Source organism: Bubalus bubalis, chromosome 3 (genome assembly GCF_019923935.1).
Source record: "Bubalus bubalis isolate 160015118507 breed Murrah chromosome 3, NDDB_SH_1, whole genome shotgun sequence".
NCBI classification, from domain to species: Eukaryota; Metazoa; Chordata; class Mammalia; order Artiodactyla; family Bovidae; genus Bubalus; species Bubalus bubalis.
This window is the reverse complement of record NC_059159.1, coordinates 165,219,377-165,231,852: the sequence shown is the minus strand read 5'-3', so window position 1 is coordinate 165,231,852 and position 12,476 is coordinate 165,219,377. Positions and strand designations below refer to the sequence as shown.

Genomic DNA, 12,476 nt, shown 5'->3' with positions numbered 1-12,476 from the left:
TTTTTCACTGCCAGGCTGTGAGCTGTCACATCGTCCTTCCGTGGGAGTTTCTGTGCCAGCAATTGGCTTCAGTCTACGTCTAATTAACTGCTTTGAATCAGCTATAGCATGAGAAACCAGAGATCTTGGCTCATTGAGACTACGTGTAAACAGCAAGTAAACTGGTCTCGAGTTAAGTCTGGGTGTTTGCCTTTTAAGATGACACATTGCATGGACTTCGTGACACTGATCCTGGCTGTCGGAGGTCTCTTCTGCCCCCTCCCTGTACTCAACCACATCCTGGTGAATGAGCTGTCACAGAACCAGATTGGGAGGTTTCTCCTTGGACCTGGAACCGTCTCACACAGCCCTCATCCTTTCCAGCTTTCCATGTTGGTACGTTGGCCCCAGGACTCAGAAAACATTCATAGCCTTGGCAGCAGTTGGATGGATGGGGAGAAAAACCCAAGAAGAATGGAGAATCTTAGAGAACTCATGTTGTGCAGCGAAGGCCATGATCCAATAGAACTTCCTCGGTAGAACAAAAGCCAGAATTTTTTTTTTTTAATAAAAAAAAAAAGGTGTTTTTTTTTTTTTTTTTTTTTTTTAACTTACTTTGGTTTTTCCAATTTGGAAAATCTTATACAATATCCCAGAGTTTTAGGAACTTAGGAACATTTTTTTTTTTCTCTAATGTCCAAAGAAGGAGTAAGATGGTTTTAAAAAAATTTTCAAAGTCCCCTAAGAAATCAGGACAAGGGATCTGGAGAAAGCTGGGCCTGGAGCAGGAGCCTGGGTTCCAGAATGTACCTCCATGGGGGGAGAGGGAGCCAGGTGGTGGCAAACGGGACTGAGGCCAGGCTGGTTCATGACAATCTGGGATTCTAGGCAAGATGACCGTGGAACATGAAGGGGTGGCTCTGTCATCCCAGGGGAGGGCCAGAAGGCGGGGTGGAGTGAGGAGGTGCTGATAAGAACACTGCTCCCCAAAATATTATGACCCTATTCTAGCCAAAGAAGCAGAAAAGAGATTTCTTTTTCTTTTCTTTTTTTTTTTTCAACTCTAAAGACTTACTTGATTTTGTTGAGATCTGTGAGCAGGAAAATAATTTCCTCCCCCCCTTTTTTTTCCAGGGCTTTTACATCTCTCGATGTCCCAGGCAGCACCAGTCAGCAAGCCAGCTGAGTTCTATATAACACGTTTATTTCCATGTTCCTGAAGAAACAGTGAGCTGGAGGCCAGCTCTGCAAAGGGCCTATAAAAAGCTCCCTGACTACACTCCTGTTTTCCCCCCACTTCCTTTCACCTTGTCCATGACTTCAACATTTCCAGAGTGCTGATGACTCAAACCACGGGGTAAACAGGTAGCTGTGGGGAAGCCCCCGCCTCCAACAGAAAGCCCCTACATCTCCAGAGGGCGGGCTGTGGAAGAGGGGGCTTAGCAACCAGCAGGGCAGAGCCAGAGGGCAAAGCTGAGTGGGGGGGGCGGGGGTGGGCGGGGGGTGGAGAGAGGGGCAGCTGGAGGCTTGGGCATGAGGGAGGAGACGGGAGAGGTGGAGACAGACACAGGACTGGGGTGAGCACCACCCGGCTGGGCACCAGGGGTGGGGGTGGGTAGGACAACCCGGGATGCTCATTGCAGCCCAGCAGCTCTAGTTTTTCTAAGAGTCCAGGCTCTGGGCTGGCTCCTACAGATCACTGAGTTTCCTTTGAAGAACCTCTTCTCCTCTTTGGGTTTGTTTCTCCAGTTGTGACATGTAGGCACTGGAGGAGGTGACCTCTTAAGGACTTCATCGATTCTGCCCTTCTGACCTCAGTCCTGCTTCAGGGTGGAGGTCTCTGCTGGCAGGTGCCGGGTTCAAATCCTGATGCTACATACCAGCTGTGCGTGCTCAGCAAGCTTCCCATCTCGTAGAGGGGTGGAGGATGGGCGAGCTAAGCCCTGTAGAACACTTACAGGGGGACCAGTGTTGGTCCCTGCTTCTGTTCCTCGAACTTAGGAGGAGCAGAGTCATCTGAAGACAGGTGCAGGGAGCGTGGCCCCAGAGCAGGTGAGCAGCTCTTATCTGCTCAGGCTTACGGAAACTTGGATGCTGCCCAGAAGCTCTCCCACACTCCCTCTGGGGGGCCTGGTTTGTCAAGAGGCTGCAGTGGAGGGCAGGAAGAAAGCCACAGAGCCAAGCACAGGAGCACGGCCCCTACCCACTGAGTCTCTTCATTCGGATGCTGCAGGGCCCAGGCCAGGTGCTGCTCCTTTCTGGGCCCCGGGGTCCCACCTACCCAACTCCAGCTCTGGTTTGGCCCAGGGTTGGCTCGGCAGTGGAACTGTGGAAGACACAGGGCAAGGGTGCCACCCCCGGCGCAGCTAGGAGGAACGCGGTCAGGGGCCCAGGCCCGTCCTGGCTTTTCTGTTGCATTTTCAGACCCTGGGATTGGGCTCCCAATTCCAATCTTGACAGTGTATGTGGATTTGTTTCCTCCTATGCCATCGCCCCTGCCCTGGGGCTCAGCATCTCAGCTCCACTTCTCCCATCTCTCCATCCCCACCCTCTGTATCCTGTGGCTTTGACCTCAAGCCTGGACGCTAGCCTCAGCTTTGCTCCCCAAATTCGGAGACCTGCCTTAACTCACCCCCAACCCAAGTTTCAACAGCCCCAGGCCCCCATTCTGTCTGCCAAGATCCGCATGCTTCCAGAACTGTCTGCCTGAATCCCACCCAGAGTTACAGGGAAGAAGTTGGGGAGCACAGATTTAGGGAGGGCCAGAGGGGAGGCAGAAAAAGTGCAGGTGAGTGGACCTGGCGAGAAACCAGCAGCAGTGCCGAGGCAGAGGGAATTCGCATGCAGATAAAACACAGTGCAATAAGGGAGTATTCAGATCACCTTATCACCTTTCAGTCCGGGTTCCCCCACGTTTCCCATCAGTCCCTGCAAGACAGAGGCCAGGGTTCAGCTGTGACGGAGGGTAAAAGCCCCAGGAGTCAGGAGCCCTGGCGTAAACCCATTGGCTTGCTGCAAGACCCTGTGCTGGCTGCTCCAGCCCAAGGCTCAGTTTTCTCATCTGTAAAAGGGGGCAATGAGCCCCGGCCCAGAGGGCGATGGTGTGGCGTGTAGGACCGTAAGAAGGGGCGGCTGACTTGTGAATCACAGAGCTCTGGACACATCCAGGGGAGAAGGGCGCTGATGGGGGGAGACGGCCTTCATGAGCTGTGTCACACGCTTGTTAGCCAAATGGAATCATCCCTGGAACGTGGCCCTGGCAGCATAAGCCCACCTTTCACCTGCACACCCATCCCACTCAGGGATGTCCTGAGCTCACTGGCTTGCCGTTATAGTTTCTGTCCCCCTGGTGATGTTCTGCACTGGACTTTCAGTGCCCTGAGGTCCAGAATCATGTCTGACTCATGCTCAGCTGGGGGACTGCTGTCCAATAAAGATGTCTGGCATAAATGACATGCACACAATGTTTGGCTCTCAGGACTGAGAAGCACTGAACCTCTGATCTGCCACGTTCCACCCCAGCACCCCTCTGAGTACAGTCCCCCAGCATTGTGTCAGGGTACCCTTCCTTCTAAGCTGAAATGAGTCAGGGGGCACTGGCTGGGATGAGACTCAGAGTAAAGAACAGTTTCTGTTTACCTTCATGCCCTTGGGTCCTGGGTAGCCAATCGGACCCAATGTTCCCATGTCGCCCTGGGAAGAGAAAGAGAAGACGCAATGAGAGAGGCTCACAGGAGGCTGGCCTGGGAAGATTTCCAAGGATGCAAACCCCCTGTCCCTGGGTTGATCTTGTAATTAGGCGTGTTCGCCTCCACTGAAATACTGGAATTAATTTCACAGAGGTCCTCTCCCAAGCTCGTTTCTTGATTGGTGCCCCTCCCACTACCTCTTTTCACCTCACGTTGGATTCTTCATATCCCCTACCAGCTAAGGCAGGGGTTCCCAACCTCCAGGATTTAATGCCTGATGATCCGAGGTGGAGCTGATACAGTAATAATAGGGATAAAGTGCACAATACATGTAACGTGCTTGAATCATCCCCAAACCATCCCGCCTCCCCGGTCCGTGGAAAAATTCTTCCAGGAAACCCAGTCCCTGGTGCCGGAGAGGTTGGGGACTGCTGAGCTAAGGGATTCAGGGCATTTCATTGGGCTTCTGTGGTCCTCAGCCTCCTGATTTATAAAATGCAGATGATGAACCCTCCCCTCCGAGAGCTGCTGAAAGGGCAAAATAAGCACACACAGAGGCTTCGACTCCTCTAGCTTAGTGAGGGGCAGGAATTTCTGCTTCCAGAGGCTGGGCCCTCTCCTTGGGACAGCAGCAAGGAAGGAGTGAGGTTGTCAATCACAGACACCAGAGTTACAAACGGACCCCGTAGGACACTAAGATCAGCGGGTAAGTCCTGGACCACAGGTTGGAGACCCAGCGTCACATCAGATCAGCCTGTTCAAGGTGGGAGCAGGGCACGGAGTTCGTTCACCCTGGAGAGTCACATTCGCTGAGGGCTGGGGAAAGGCTGGGAGGCGGTCAGCGCATATCAAGGCCGGACCACTCGGTCCCATCTCTCCTCCGAGGCTCACTCACTCATTGTGAGATTTCAGAACTGAACCTCTCCATGCCTCAGTTTCTTCATCTCCAACAGGGACTAATACTCTGTACCTCCCGGAGTTTGGAGAAGCAATTGACTTACATGGATAAAGTACTTGGCACAGTCTGGAGGCATTTTTGGCAGTTACAACTGAAGAGGTGCTACCGGCATCTCAGGGATGGAGGCCCCACAACAAAGGGTTACCTGGCTTGGGGGACTTCGGTGGTCCAGTGGCTAAGACTGTGTGCTCCCAATTTGATCCCTGGTCAGGGAACTAGATCTCACACACCGCAACTAAGAGTTCACAGGCGGCAACCAAGCCCCAGCACAGCCAAGTAAATAAACGAATATGAAAAAACAATACAGTCATGACCAACCTAGACGGCATATTCAAAAGCAGAGACATTACTTTGCTAACAAAGGTCCATCTAGTCAAGGCTATGGTTTTTCCAGTAGTCATGTATGGATGTGAGAGTTGGACTGTGAAGAAAGCTGAGCACTGAAGAATTGATGCTTTTGAATTGTGGTGTTGGAGAAGACTCTTGAGAGCCCCTTGGACTGCAAGGAGATCCAACCAGTCCATCCTAAAGGAGATCAATCCTGGGTGTTCATTGGAAGGACTGATGCTGAAGCTGAAACTCCAATACTTTGGCCACATAATGCAAGTACTGACTCATTTGAAAAGACCCTGATGCTGGGAAAGATTGAAGGCAGGAGGAGAAGGGGACGACAGAGGATGACTTGGTTGGATGGCATCACCGACTCAATGGACATGAGTTTGGGTGAACTCCAGGAGTTGGTGATGGACAGGGAGGCCTGGCGTGCTGCAGTCCGTGGGGTCGCAAAGAGTCGGACATGACTGAGTGACTGAACTGAACTGAACTGAAAAACCAATAATTATCTGGTTCAAGTGTCAACAGTGTTGAGGTGAGAAACCCTGGTCTAGAGTGAGGGGTGCACCCTCTTTCCTGAAGGCTCCTCACTTCCTGCCCTGCCCTACTAGTGCTGCCCTCAGCCACAGCCATCAAATTAAGCCTTCGCCCAGGGAGAGGGAGCCCCTGAAATACTCTCTTAGCTCCCTTTTCCCTCCTCTGTGACTGTCCGGCTGCTGTGTGAGCTCCATCAGTGTGCTTGACCTCTCTGGGCCTTGGTTTCCCATTCCCTGAGCCAGGCTCCATGGAAGCCGCTGGCAAGCACTCCGAAGCACTGAAGGAATGCAGCCTGCCCCAGGTGGCCAGGCTCAAGAACCGGCTCCTGTGGGAGCTGCCTGGAGCTGGCTCGGAGGGAGGCTGGCATAGAATGGGACATCACATTCCTGCTGACTCCTGTGGAAGGAAGGGCAGAGATGGAGGGAAACACGCAGAGCTCAGAGACCACAGCTAGCCTAGCTGAGGCAACGCTGATTCTCACCGCACCCCACCTCCCACACCACCCTCCTGAACCCACCTGACTGGGTGAAACCAAACCTCGCTGAGCCTTTGCCAAGGAGTTCTGCTTTCAGTTCCCATCAAGTAATCTTATTAAGAAGGGAGCGCTCAGTTTAATGGGTGATCATAGCAACACAGATGACACTCGGGGAGGCTCCACGCTGCGCACTTCCCACACCTCAGCTCTGTTACTGCTCCTGACGGTACGATCGTTTGCTTCATGATCTGCCTGATCTCTCCATTTTACAGATGAGGAAACTGAGGCTCTGAGAGGTGAGGGCTTGAACAAGTCACAGAGCTCAGCAGAGCTGGGATTCACATTGGGTAGTCTGTCCCCAGAGTTTCTAAGCAATTCTGAAGTAATCTTGGGCGAGAAGAAGCCAGGATTGCGGCCTGGACAGAGGCTGGAGGTAAGGATAGCCAGCTCCTCAGTTAGGTTCAGTTCAGTCGCTCAGTCATGTCCGACTCTTTGCGACCCCATGAACCGCAGCACGCCAGGCCTCCCTGTCCATCACCAACTCCTGGAGTTCACTCAAACTCATGTCCACTGAGTGGGTGATGTCATCCAATCATCTCATCCTCTGTCGTTTCCTTCTCCCCCAGTCTTCAATCTTTCCCAGCATCAGGGTCTTTTCCAATGAGTCAGTCCTTTGCATCAAGTGGCCAAAGCTCAGAGAAGAGCATTTCAGCTCTTTGGACGCTTTGGCTGGTCCCTCCCCACCACCCCGCTTTTCCTGGAGGAAGAGAGCAAAGGGTGGCCACCCAGAGTTCCTCGCGGTGGTGCACACACAGACAAGGTCTTGCTGATGCAGAGGCTCCAATGGGGGCTGGGGTCTTGAACAGAGAGGACCAGCCAGCAGCTCTGGGAACATACGCTTCCTCTTCCCCAATCCAGACCCGATGGCAGCTTGTTGCATGGAGGCTGGATTCAGTACAAGCCTGACTGACGCATGTAGGCACCCCACATGCACGCACCGCCCCTCTCCCAAGGGGTCTGTGTCTGGTTGGGGGCCAGGGCCAGTGTGCGCTTCCCCTCCAAGAACCCAAGGAAAAGGGGCTCTGGCTGCAGGGCACATGGGAGGAAGGTGGCTGCTTGCTGAGGACAGGTCTTCTTCACGTGGGTAGGACCCCACGTTGGACTAGAAAAGCATTTGGGGGAGAAGAGAGAAAACCCCAGGCTGCATTCCGCCCCCCTCCAGTATAGCCCACAGATACCAGCCTGCTTTGTGCTCAGCACTGTCGTGGGCAGCTTGGCCAAGTGACACACAAAGTCGGGGCCCCCAAGAAAGCACAGTGAGTCATGCCCGTAATCTGGAACCTGTTTCCCCGTCTGCCAGACCTCCCAGATCCTGCTCAACACACTTCACCCCTCACTTTACAGACTCCCACCAAGAATGCAACCAACCAGCCACATCCACGACCACTGAAAGAGCTCCTGAGGGCCAGACGCCACACCAGACAGTTTCCACCCTCATCAAATCTGTTCAGACGCTCCCCAGCTGCTCACAGTTGTCCCATGAGGTCACCACCATCGTCAGTGCCACGTCACAGATGAGAAAACTGAGGCTCAGGGTAAGGTGAAGCAAGTTCCCCAAGACCAAGCAACAGGTAGGGGACACAGGCAGGACCAGAACAGGTCTGCGTGTCCATCGGGTCCTGCAGTCCATGCTCACAGGCCTGGGACTGACCCGACTTACTCCAATGAAGGACCCAAACATGCCTGTCCTTATTGCTCTCATTCATGAGTGATAAGACGTGAGGGCAGGCTTGAGATTCAAAAACAGGTGAGAGTCCTACTCCCCTGCCCAACAGGTCAGCAGGTGTCCAGGCTGGGGCTTGCCAGGAACCCCTGAAAGAACACCTGGGGGGCTCCCAGTGCCCACCCTCACGGATGCTGGCACAGCCTTCCTCCCTGTTGTTCCTCTGCTGCTGGGCATCCCTGGCCACTGCTTCCTACACCGAGAGCTCCGCCCTGAGCTCACACTGTTCATTGTCCTCAGCACGAGCATCACCTCCCTGAGCCCACAGGCCAGGTCAGGCTCCTGCCATCATGTCCGAGCCTGACGAGGCTTTAACTCATGGCCTATTCTACACCAATGACCATTGACATGAGTGCCTATGTGGCCACTGCCTGCCCGGTGCCCTAGAGGAAGCGCCCACTAAAAGGGGCTAAATCAGTGGGTGAAAAAGAAGCCCACTCACTCCTTTCCAAACCCTCCAGGGAAAAACCTTCCCTGGAACCGCCTTTTGAAGGCAACAAGGCCTCCTTGAAACTCCAGTAGGAGGTCAGGTGCTTGGGGATGGGGACCCAGGTGGCCAGCCCTGGCTCCTATGTGGTCTTCATAAGCACCCTCTCTCACCCAGAAGAGTCCCTGGCACAGTCCAGCTCACATTCTCATACACCTGCTGTCTCCATTCACCCCAGAAGTCATGCAGAGCTAGAAGGGTGGTGCAGTGGTTAAGGGGGTGAGCTGTGAAACAGACAGCTTCAAGGCTGTGTGACCTTGGGCCAGTGCGTCAGCCTCTCTGAGCCTCAGTTTCCTTAACTGTACAATGGTAATCCCACTTTTCACTCAGAGGGTTTCTGTGATAATTAAATACCTAGCACAGGGCCCGGCATGCGAGGGTTTGGTAGATGTCAGCTAGCGGGGTTCCTGACCTTGTTTCATAGACAAAGAAACAAAGTCAGGGGATCATTTGGTGACAGGACAGGGTGGGCTTGTCCACTATATCCCACACGCTGGGATTCGGCCAGATTACATATTCTTTGGGTCTCATTAAATGGAAAAGGCAAGATTCCCTTTGTGTCACTCTGAATACAAAAGACAGAAATCTTCTTTGTTGAGCAGACTCTGGAATCAGGCACACTTTGCTTAAGGGCCAGCCAAAGGGATTCAATTACTCAAAGGGGGCTGCTTCAAGACTGACTCACCTCTGAGACTGCAGGGGGCCACCCAGTGGCTTTTGGGACCAGGGTGGCACAGGGCTGAGTGGCAAGCTCCCCGCTGGAGACCTCGGGCCCCAACCTTCCCACCAGGGTGAACAGACTGCTGTCTGCCTGCCTCATGCATCTCAAGGCCCCAGCCTAATGCGTGTCAAGCACAAGCAGAGCAGACAAGCTCTGCACATGTTCATCTGTCCTCTCTCCTTCCTTCCGTCTGCAAGGACCCAGGGCACAGGGGACGTTTCAGTTTCGGTCTGCATGCAGATTGCTGCAGCTGACTAGACCGAAGGCATTGAATAAATGTGGATCTCCATGAACATGATTGTCAGTACATGGAATTCCCATTTGCTCAGCTAGAAACCCACATCCTCTGGAAACTGTAGGTGACTCACAATCCCTCTTCCCTTTAGCTCCTGGTTAGAAAATTCCTTTTCCTCTCCAACTCTTTGGGGAGGCAATTTTTTTTTCCCCAGACACAGAAGCTGCTGTCCCCAAAAATCCAGGTCAGGAGTGGGTGCCTTGGGTGGGACAGGGTACTGGCTTGGAGGCTGATGGTGACTTGGTGGGTGCAGGTCTAGACCCACCCTCCCTGCCAGGCACAAGGGGAAAGCAATGTCACCTTGGCACCAGAGGGAGTTTAAAAACAGGGGCAGCAGGACTGAAAGTGGCCAAAGAAAGACATGAGGCCAGGTGGGGAGGACGGAGGGTGGGGTGGACTCAGTTCTTTGGAAAGGAGCAACATGAAGATCACAGGGCCTGAGAAATGCAGGGACACCCAGGGCTCAGCCCCAGCTCAGGGCCCTCAGGAAAGGGTGGAAAGAGAAGTGCCCTGAGCTAAGAGTTGGGAGGCATGGCCTCTGATCATGCCTCCATCTTCTCTTGCCTCAGGTGTGACCTTGACCTAGGGCCTCACTCTTCCCATCTGTCCAGTGGGATTTTCCTAAACCATACTGAGCACAGGGTTGCCAGATTGAGTGAATAAAAATACAGGATGCCTGGTTAAAATGTGCATGTCAGATAAACAATCAACCAAAGGAATGACATTATAGTGTAAATGTGTTTTAAATAATGTATCTGAAATTCAAATTTCACTGGGCCTCTTCTATTTTATCTGGCAGCCCTGATTGTGGAGAGCAAAGGGGAGCATCGGTGAGAAGAGCTTTTAAAGAGTCAGGAAGGCCAAGGGCTGTAATGGCACGGTTTCTAGAATCCGTGTGTGTTCGGCCAAGCAATACTCTCGCCCCTCTCAGGATCCAACCCAGTGGACGCCAACAATGACAAATAGGACCGTGTGCCAAGAATGACAGCCAAGATATGTAAACATCCCTGCAGAAAAGCTTTGGGGACGGGGATCATATAGCCTGAAGAAGCAGCCTTAGGAATAACAGATGCAACCATCTTTACATCTTGAACAGCCTCTCCCAGGGACAGGGAGATGAGTTGGACTCAAAACACAGGAAAACCCTGCACAATGAGAGCTCTGTGAAAGTGGATGGACTTTCAAGGGAGGGAGCTTCTAACACCAGGGTGTTCAAGTTGGAGCGTAATGTTCATATGACCAAAATCCTCCAGAAGGGAGTCCTGCTGAGCTTCGAGAGGGTTGGACCAGAAGACTTCTGAGATCCTCATAAACTCAGGTTCCCTAATACTCATTGCAGAAATTTCTTTTTCCAAAGCATTCAGGTCAGTGCCTTGTGCCAAAGAAGGTGCTCCACAAAGGACATCAGGGGTGACAAGTGTACGCCTCGCATGTGGACACTTCCTAATCCCAAGCCAAGGCAGACATCACCAGTCAATCGCAGCACTATCTCCCGATGATGTCTAATGTGACTTTGAAATCTTTCTCAATGCAGCATTCTAAATGGCTGCTGTTGTGTGCTGTGCTTAGTGGCTCAGTCGTGTTCGACTCTTTGTGACTCTATGGACTGTAGTCCACCAGGCTCCTCTGTCCATGGAATTCTTCAGGTAAGAATACTGGAGTGGGTTGCCATTCCCTTCTCCAAGGGATCTTCCCAACCCAGGGACTGAATCTGGGTTTCCTGCATTGCAGGCAGATTCTTTACTGGCTGAGCCACCAGGGAAGCCCTAGTATATAAAACACTACTACTACTACTGAATCACTACTTATTAACAGTAATTATTTAACTATTTATTAACAAGTAGTAGTAATAAAATCATTATTATGATTATTACTAAATTTGTTATTATTATTACTAGTGCTTCTTGAGTGCTTACTTGAGTACTTCTTGCTGTTGTCCAGTTGCTAAGTTGTGTCTGACTCCTTGTGAGCCCATGGACAGCAGCATGCCAGGCTTCCCTGACCGTCACCATCTCCAGGACTTTCCTCAAACTCAAGTCCACTGAGTTGGTGATGCCATCCAACCGTCTCATCCTCTGTTGTCCCCTTCTCCTCCTGCCTTCAATCTTTCTCAGCATCAGTACTAGGCAATTTATATATACTAGTTTCCCTGAATCCTCACAGTACTCTCCCAAGTTAGGTACTGATATTATTCCCATTTTAAAGATGAAGAAATTGAGGCACAGGAGGCTTAGAAAATATGCTCAGAATTGCAATTAAAAGAGTGATGGAGCTAGGATTTGAACCCAGGTAACCTGGCTCTAGACTGGTCTGGGTATATATGTGGTCCTAACAAGAGTGAGCATAAAGATCCCATCTGACAGAGTGGATCCCTGAGGCTCGGGAAGTGAGCCTGTAACTGAAGACCACAGAGCCCAGAGGAAGTGAGGCCAGGATCTGTACACAGGTTGATCGGACCTCCACTCCTCACCCTGCCCTGGCTCTGCTCTCACCTACTTGAGCAGGAGCACATTGCCCATGGGAGCCTCTGGGCCTTCTTCCCAGGACTGATCTTCCCTGAACAATGGGGCTCCCCAATTCTCCAGGGCCTTCACCAGCCTCCCTCTCGATAGAATGTCTCTGCACAGTGGCTGGAGTAGCCAAAGCTGGCAGCCCATTTGTCACCCCGCAACAGTCTTCTTGTATGAGACTCAAACCCCACAAGATATATCCCAAAGAACAGAAGACAGGGCCATCAGACCCTTAGGGAAGCTCCTAGACTTATTTCCTAGACTCAGGCCTGTCACTGGCCCTCGGGCCTGGGCCCAAGGTCAGGGCTCACCCTCCGGAGGTCTATCGGGGAGCCCGGTTTTGGTTGATAGCACCACTCCACAAAGCTACCCCAACGTGGATGGAGTCAGAAGTCAGATTGCTTTCCGCCTCCCTGGTACAGGCCTCTCTCAGTCCCGGGCACATCAAGAGATAGTAACAAGAAATAGCATTTTAAAATAAAAGCAATATTTTCCACTAACTGCAGATTTACTAAGTGCTAGACCTTGTACCAAAGATAGTACAAGAATGCCTCATTTAATTCTCACAGCCCTCCCAAGAGGAGTCTACTATCATACCCATTTTACAGATGAAGAACTAAGGCTCAGGAAGGGTAAGTGACTTGACCCAGGTCACACAGCCTGGCTATGGCAGAACTGGGACTTGACCTCACGTGGTCTGGCTCCAAAG

General features: G+C 52.1%; 1 protein-coding gene across 6 annotated transcripts in view; it reads right to left on the bottom strand.

The window, feature by feature from the left end:
- COL27A1 (collagen type XXVII alpha 1 chain) overlaps window positions 1-12,476 on the bottom strand; it is a 152,775-nt gene that overhangs the window by 74,230 nt on the left and 66,069 nt on the right. For all 6 annotated transcript variants that reach the window (XM_044940501.2, XM_025282317.3, XM_044940503.2 and 3 more), the window contains 2 exons: window positions 3,619-3,672; window positions 2,863-2,907 (listed from right to left, as the gene is read on the bottom strand). In XM_044940501.2, coding sequence (XP_044796436.1) covers window positions 2,863-2,907; window positions 3,619-3,672 — 99 coding nt within the window. The remainder of the gene's footprint in view (window positions 1-2,862; window positions 2,908-3,618; window positions 3,673-12,476) is intronic.